General features: G+C 56.5%; 1 protein-coding gene across 1 annotated transcript; it reads left to right on the forward strand.

The window, feature by feature from the left end:
- Positions 1-7,760, forward strand: LSMEM2 (leucine rich single-pass membrane protein 2). Its single transcript, XM_067561142.1, has 4 exons — positions 1-125; positions 5,566-5,706; positions 6,410-6,631; positions 7,313-7,760. Exons 1-4 carry the CDS (start codon positions 104-106, stop codon positions 7,444-7,446), a joined length of 519 nt encoding a protein of 172 aa, XP_067417243.1. The 5' UTR covers positions 1-103; the 3' UTR covers positions 7,447-7,760.

Raw genomic sequence — 7,760 nt, forward strand, 5'->3', positions numbered from 1 at the left:
TGGGGACCTGCCTGGGCCCCGCCGTGGCTGCCTCCTGGCTCCTCCTGCGGCGCGGCCACTGGCAGAAGGAACGACAGCGGCTGCCGTCGCTGGCCCCGCAGCGATGCCCCGGGAGGCCGGAGAAGGTACGAGGTGGGGGCAGTTGGTGGCGCACAAGGGTGGCAGGGATAGTGTGCCTGCCAGCGTGCGGGATGCAGGACACGGGCCCAGCCCTGGGAGGGCAGAGACGAGACCGGGCCCCAAGGTGGCATCCCCAGCTCGGGCGAGGTTGCCAGTGGCAGGGGCCCCAAGGGGGGGTGGAGACAGTTGCAGGAAGGTCCAAGGCCTGGGAAGCCCCAGGGCCAGACTGACCCCCAGAGATGCTACTGGTGGCACTGGCATGCAGGGATAACTACACTGGTGTGCCAGGGTATTAACCCCCGGCTTGCCACGCCCTGCTCTGCACTGCTCTCCCACAGTCCCAGACCGGGCCCTTCTTAGGGCAGCAGCGAGCACGTGGCGGGGAGAAGCTGGCGGCACTGGCTATGCCTTAAACATGGGCACCAGGTTAATCTGCTTGTGCTAAGGTCCCAGTCCAGCCACTTGTGCAATGACACCCAGCTCGGCTGACCCACGAGGGACCGCCACTACTAACAACCCAAGCTTGCTCTTGGGGTGGGGAGGTCTTGTAATAGACTCATTGCCTCTGTGGATTGAAGCCGGACGGGGCTCATAACCACACAGTGAACTGGAGCTTCCTAAAGCCCCAGCTCCTGGAGTCATGGGAATACATGAAAACTACAGCTGCTGCTTCTTTCTTTTAAATGTACATTTCTAGTCATTATAACTGCACAGAAATGCTTGGAAACATGACTCACGGTACCCTAAAGGCATAAAAGTGACAGGGCAAAGAAAAAGAACCCAAATGGCTTTATAAAACCCCAACCTCAGGCACTTTTAAGCCAAGCTCATGATTTTTTTCAGAGCCCGCCATGATTTTTTGACTGATTAGCCTGATACCCACCCTGGGGTATCAAATACACGTTAATGCTGGGTTTGTCCATTTCCCTTTGCCTTGGAAATCTAAACCCTCAGCAAGGGTGAGCCAAGCCCACGGCATGTCAGCTGCAGCAACCATTGGCTTTGCGGCATGGGCAGCAAAATGACGCCAGTATCTCTTTGTAGCCTGAGTTCTGTAGCACTTTAAAGACTAACAATTTAATGTCAGTAGGCATAAGCTTTTGTGAGCCTCAGCTCACTTCCTCAGATGCAGTTGGTAGACATGATACAGCAAAATAGGAAACATAGACCATATAGAGAAGGCAACATTTACATATCCAAGGGCATAGAAAACAATGGGGTAGGTGGATAGAAGCCCAGTACTTGAGGCTTGATGACAACCATTGAGTAGGAGGTGAGAATGGGTCAGCAGAGCAAATTACTTCTTGTAGTGAGAGAGCCATTCCAAATCCGTTTAAACCCAGTTTGACTGTGTCAAGTTTGCAGATAATTTCTAACTCAGCAGTTTCTCTTTAAAGTCTGTTTTTTTGGAGAAGTACAGCAACTTTTAGGTCAGTGGCAGAGTGCCCTGGGAGATGGAAGTGTTCACCGACTGGTTTATGGCTGTTGTTATTTGTTATGGCTGATTTGAGTCCATTTATCCTTTTGTGTAGTGACAGTCCAGTTCAACCAATGTACATGGCAGAGGGGCATTGCTGGCACATGATGGCATATATCACATTAGTGGATGTGCAGGTGAATGTGCCCCTTATGGTGTGATTGATTGATGAGGTTAGGACCAGTGATGCTGTCACTAGAGTTGATGTGTGGGCAGAGCTGGCAACGGGGTTTGTTGCAGGGATAGGTTCCTGGGTTGGATTTTTTGTAGGGTGTACGGTTGCTGGTGAGTATTTCCGTCAGGTTGGGGGGCTGTCTGTAAGCCAGGATGGGTCTGCCGCCCACTGCCTGAGCGAGAGACGGATCATCTGCTAGGATAGGTTGTAGATCTTTAATGATGTGCTGGAGAGATTTTAGCTGGGGACTGTAGGTGGTGACCAGTGGTGTTCTGTTGTTTTCTTTCATAGAATCATAGAATATTAGAGTTGGAAGGGACCTCAGGAGGTCATCTAGTCCAACCCCCCTGCTCAAAGCAGGACTAACCTCAGCTATATCAGCCCAGCCAGGGCTTTGTCAAGCCTCAGCTTAAAAACCTCTAAGGATGGAGATTCCACCACCTCCCGAGGTAACCCATTCCAGTGCTTCACCACCCTCCTAGTGAAAAACTTTTTCCTAATGTCCAACCTAGACCTCCCCCACTGCAACTTGAGACCGTTGCTCCTTGTTCTGTCATCTGCCACCACCGAGAACAGCCTAGCCCCATCCTCCCTGGAACACCCTTTCAGGTAGTTAAAGGCTGCTATCAAATCCCCCCCCTCATTCTTCTCTTTTGCAGACTAAACAAGCACAGTTCCCTCAGCCTCTCCTCATAAGTCCTGTGCTCCAGCCCTCTAATCATTTTTGTTGCTCTCCGCTGTACTCTCTCCAACTTGTCCACATTCTTTTTGTAGTGGGGGGCCCAAAACTGGACACAATATTCTAAATGTGGCCTCACCAATGCCGAATAGAGGAGAATAATCACTTCCCGTGACCTGCTGGCAATGCCCCTCCTAATGCAGCCCAATATGCCATTAGCCTTCTTGACAACCAGGGCACACTGCTGACTCATATCCAGCTTTTTATCCACTGTTACCCCCAGGTCCTTTTCTGCAGAGCTGCTGCCTAGCTCGTCGGTCCCCAATCTATAGCTGTGCATGGGATTCTTCCTTCCTAAGTGGAGGACTCTGCACTTTTCTTTGTTGAACCTCATTAGATTTCTTTTGGCCCAATCCTCCAGTTTGTTTAGGTCCTTCTGTATCCTATCCCTGCCTTCCAGGGTATCTACCACCCCCTCCCCCTCCCAGCTTAGTGTCGTCCGCAAACTTGCTGAGGGTGCAATCTACCCCATCCTCCAGATCATTAATGAAGATGTTGAACAAAACCGGCCCCAGGACCAACCCCTGGGGCACTCCACTTGCGACCGGCTGCCAGCTAGACATGGAGCCATTGATCACTACTCGTTGAGCCCTATGCTCTAGCCAGTTCTCTGTCCATTTTATAGTCCATTCATCCAACCCATACTTCAACTTGCCGATAAGAATACTGTATCAAAAGAATACTGTATCAAAAGCTTTGCTAAACTCAAGGTATATCACATCCACCGCCTTACCTACATCCACAGAGCCAGTCACCTCATCATAGAAAGCAATCAGGTTGGTCAGGCATGACTTTCCCTTGGTGAATCCGTGTTGACTATTCCTGATCACCTTCCTCTCTTCCAAGTGCCTTAAAATTGATTCCTTAAGGACCTGCTCCATGATTTTTCCAGGGATTGAAGTGAGGCTGACCGGTCTGTAGTTCCCTGGATCCTCTTTCCTCCCTTTTTTGAAGATGGGCACTATATTTGCTTTTTTCCAGTCCTCAGGGACCTCCCCCTGTTGCCACAAACTTTCAAAGATAATAGCCAATGGCTCTGAAATCACATCAGCCAACTCCCTCAGCACCACCTTCTTTGTTGTTGTCCTACTCAATGGTTGTCATCAAGCCTCAAGTACCCGGCTTCCCCATTGTTATCTGTGCCCTTGGATATGTAAATGTTTCTTTCTATATATTTTCTGTTTCCTATTTTGCTGTATCATTTCTACCAACTGCTTCTGAGGACGTGAGCTGAGGCTCACGAAAGCTTATGCCTGCTGAAATTAAATGGTTAGTCTTTAACGTGCTCCAGAACTCTTGTTGTTTCTGCCGTGTACAGACTAACCCGGCTCCCCCTCTGGAACGCTTTGTAGCCTGTTGTAGTGGGGACAGAGAAGCTGCTTTCGCATTGCCTGGCTGGTGTGTCTTGCGCACAGACTCAGTGTCTGGCCAAGCCTCAGATTTGGGCTCGGGAAGGCTTCCCCCTCCTGGGTGGTCAAATTGGCAGGGACCTTGGGGGTTTTTAACCTTCCCCTGCAGCATGGGGCACGGCTCACCTGCTGGGCCCCTCTGGGCGTGTCTCACCTGCTGGAGGCCTCAGGCTCTGATGGCCCCTTGGTCTCTCCTGAGGATGATGCTTTGGACTGACATTGGGCTTGGTGTAGGGGGCTCTGGGTGACATGAATTGGCCTGCAGAGGTCAGATTAAACTCTATAGCCTGCTGGCAGCACAGCTCATGTCCGGCCCAGCGCTGGGTGACAGCCCCTGGCAGTTATATGAGGTGACAGGGCTAAGAGGGTGCAGGCATTGCAGCCTGCGGATACATTTCACACTGGCCAGGATTCCCCTCCTGCTCAGGAGGATCGAGGAGCCTGGCACGGGCTGAGGGCTGCTAAACAGCATGAAACGGGAGCATCAAACGTGGGTGACGGCAGACGATTTTTGGAAGTGGCGGAATCTGCGGCATTAAAGCCGAGCACAGCAGCTGTCTGGGGGCTGAGGGGGCTGGGACCAGGACCAGGCACTGGCGTCGGCCGGGGGGGGGGGGGGGGGGGGGGGGGCTGGGCCATCAGCTCACGTTACAAACAGCAGCAGCATGACTGGCCCGATCTGGTGCCTTTGCTCAGAGCGGCCAGTATTGGCCAGGCTCCGGAGGTGAAGGTTGGGGCACGCTGGCAGAGACGCTCGCTCTGCTGGTAGCTGGTCTGGGGGCAGAGCCACGCCGGCTGGTCTGCTACTGCCCGTCTGCACCGTCCAGCACTGCCTCTGTGTCAGCAACTAGGGCCGCTTCCTGCCCACTCTGAGCAGCCCCACGTGCTTTAATGCAGCGGTGAGGTGCGATGACCCCTCCCCCCATCGGACAGCTGGGGAAACCGAGGCACAGAGCAGCGACACGACCAGATGGGTGAAAAAACAGGGTTTGGGGCAGGGAAGGGCCTGAGAAGGAACCAATGTGGATCTCTGGGTAGGCGCAGCTGTAAGGCTGGGAGGGGGCATTGAACTGCTTCCTCCTTAGCAATGATTCTCAGAAGGTTTTTTTTCGGTGCCAATGTCCAGTCTTGATTTTTCAGGGCCACAGCTTATGGCAGGCCCTTTTTTTAGGAGAGCAGGACATGAGAGTGACTAGGCCGGGCAGTATTAACAAGTCGCCGTGTATTTATGGCTGTGCAGCAGCATGACATCAAGGGCACGGCCTGGCCGGTTATCACACAGCTGCTGCGTCCCGTGGGCTAAATACAGCTGAATACACAGGAGTGTGAAGGGCTGTGACAAGCCCCACCTGGCATAGCTTGTATGTCAGGTGGTGTGAATCCAGGTTCGGGGGTGGGGAGGGGGCGGACAGGAAGCTTGCTCTGTGTGCTCAGAGCAGGAGGCTGTGGTGGGTTGGGGGGGGGTGGGGGAGCCCTATAACTTGGCCGTGTGACCTAGCCAGGGGAGCACAGCGCAGGGGCCAATCCTGCCTCAGGCCTCTCCATCCGTGAAACCAACCAGCCTCAGCGTGAAACTGATCAGGCCGTGCCTGGGGGGCAGAGCAGACCAAGCCAGCTGGCCTCACCGCGCCACCTCCTCCCATAGACACCACCGTGAAGGCAGCCGCCTCCCCCACCGGAGAGCCCATCGACTTCAATGGCAACGACCTGGTGGAGATCGACCTACGCTCGGTGGAGTCCATCAGCGACCTGTACTGGGCGTCCGGGGGCCACAGGGCCGCAGAGGGTGAGAACTGTCCCCTCCTCCCCCTCCCCGGGGCTGTGGGGGGTTGGAGCCACTGAACTGCCCAGTCAGGCCCTGGTTGTGTCCTTCATGCAGGAAGGACCCTGATCATAGCGCCAGACAGGCCAAGAGCGGGGGTGAGTTCTGACCTCCTGGCTGCCTGTCAGGTGACCAGCTGGCAAGTGTGAAAACTTGGGCCACTTTTTTTTCAGTCTGGCTACCCTCGCTGCCTGGGCAGCGCTACATGGTGTGGGGCTTGCCCCTGGGCGAAATGACCCAGGTCTGCCAGCCAGAGCCGTAGCAGGCTTAGCGGCCTCTGTGTGGCCCCCGCCACCACGCGCGGGCAGCAGGGGAATACACAGCCCACAGCGTGTCAGTCGCGCTATGAGCACGGGGGAGACACTGGGGATGAAAGAAACACTCTCAGTAGCAGGGGAGAAAGCAGCTGTGGGGCACCAGCCGGGGGTGGGCAGGCTGTGCCGCGGTGGGCACTGGGGCAGCCTACGCTGGCACGGCCCTGCAGTGGGTCCCCTGGACAGCTGCCCACGCAGGGCAGGGCACTGCAGCATGGAAACTCACCACCTCTTGTGCAAAGGCTTCCCCGTGGGGCAGCTCCGTAGGTGGGGGGGCTGGGCAGGAGGGAGGCAGGGAGGAGCAGGAAGCCTCAGTGGCTGGTGTCTCACTCTTTGCTCACCTCTCCCCACAGGGAATGGCCCGTCTCACTCCACCACCCCACCGATCCCTCAGGCCCACTCCACCACAGGCCGTGGGGCTGGGCCAGCCCTCCTGCCGACGCTGCGAGCTGTCCGTGCTGCCCCCGGCTGCCCCTGCTTTGGCTTTGCCTGCTGCCGCACGGCCCTCTTCGCCCTGCTAGGTGTCCTGGTGCTGGCCAGCCTCGCCCTCGCCACGCTGGCCGTGTACCTGAGCGGTACGTGGGACCATGTCCTTCAGCCTTAGCCGCGCTGCCCCCCACCTTGCTGGCTGCACACTTGACCCGAGGCTGGGGGCACCTGGTGTGGAAGTGGGAGATGGGCATGGAATGGCCACGGGTGGCCCACATGGGATCAGAGCAGTTGCTGCCCAGGGGCAAAGAAGATGGCATGAGTGGCAAGGTGCCATGCAGGAGCCGGGCCAGGAATTACAACAGGGGCAGAGGTTTGGAGACCCCCAGGGCAAGGGGCAGCATGGCTGGCAAAGACTCTGGCAGACACAACTGCCTCCGGCTGAGCAACAGGGCAGGGACTGGCTGGGGCAGCCACAGGCATCCAGGAGGATCGTGCTCCTGGGCCATGGGCAACAACGGCGGGTGGGGTCCTGGGTTCAAGGTCAGAGGTGCCGCACATCACCCTGGCGAGCGCCCAGGCTGCCCACAAGGGGGTGCTGGTGGGCGGGCCCGCCCCCTAGGGGCTGGCTTGGATACAAGTAGGTCCCGCTGCTGGCGGGCTGGTCTGCCCCCTAAGGGCCGGGCTCAGGTACAGCAGGTCCCGGTGCTGGAGGTTACAAGTTCGAGACCCCCCCGGGAGGTCATGAGGGAGGGTGACCTGGCAGGCATGGCTATAGGAAAGAAGGGCCGGGAGCACCACCCACAGGGTTTCCTCTCTCCCCACAGTCCTGCAGAGCGAGTCCCTGCGGATCCTGGCCCAGTGGCTGGAGTCCCATGAGGAGTCTGTGCGGCAGATGAGAACCACCAGCCTGCAGCTATGGAAACAGCTGAATGCCAGCGAGGCTGACGGCCACGTGTGAGCTGCCAGCTGTGCCTGCACCACAAGGACAGAAGCTAGGCACTGCCTCCCTGACATGGGTGCAGCGCCCCCCTTTGGCAGGGAACGTGGACTGACCAGCAGCCAGGCCTCAGGGGCCATTGCTGGTACACAGGGATCTGGTCCAGAGCTGGCAGCCTGCAAAGGACTATGGCAGGAGGTCCCCATCATCGCCCCCCCAGGGCATTCTATTTATTATCCCCTCCTCTCCCCCCCCAGCCACATCTTATTTATAACCCCCTCCACCCCATTCGTCCTTTCTAAACAGATTTTGTATGTGACAATAAAGCTGCACTA

This window comes from Emydura macquarii, unplaced genomic scaffold (genome assembly GCF_026122565.2).
Source record: "Emydura macquarii macquarii isolate MOO-44397 ecotype Brisbane River unplaced genomic scaffold, CSIRO-AGI_Emac_v2 contig_2369, whole genome shotgun sequence".
Lineage (NCBI taxonomy): Eukaryota > Metazoa > Chordata > Testudines > Chelidae > Emydura > Emydura macquarii.

Excerpts from the sequence above, each read along its gene's own strand:
- LSMEM2 (XM_067561142.1), top strand. The coding sequence starts at position 104 with ATGCCCCGGGAGGCCGGAGAAG. Across the intron at positions 126-5,565 it reads GCCCCGGGAGGCCGGAGAAG|ACACCACCGTGAAGGCAGCC; the intron begins GTACGAGGTGGG and ends CTCCTCCCATAG. Across the intron at positions 5,707-6,409 it reads GGGCCACAGGGCCGCAGAGG|GGAATGGCCCGTCTCACTCC; the intron begins GTGAGAACTGTC and ends CTCTCCCCACAG.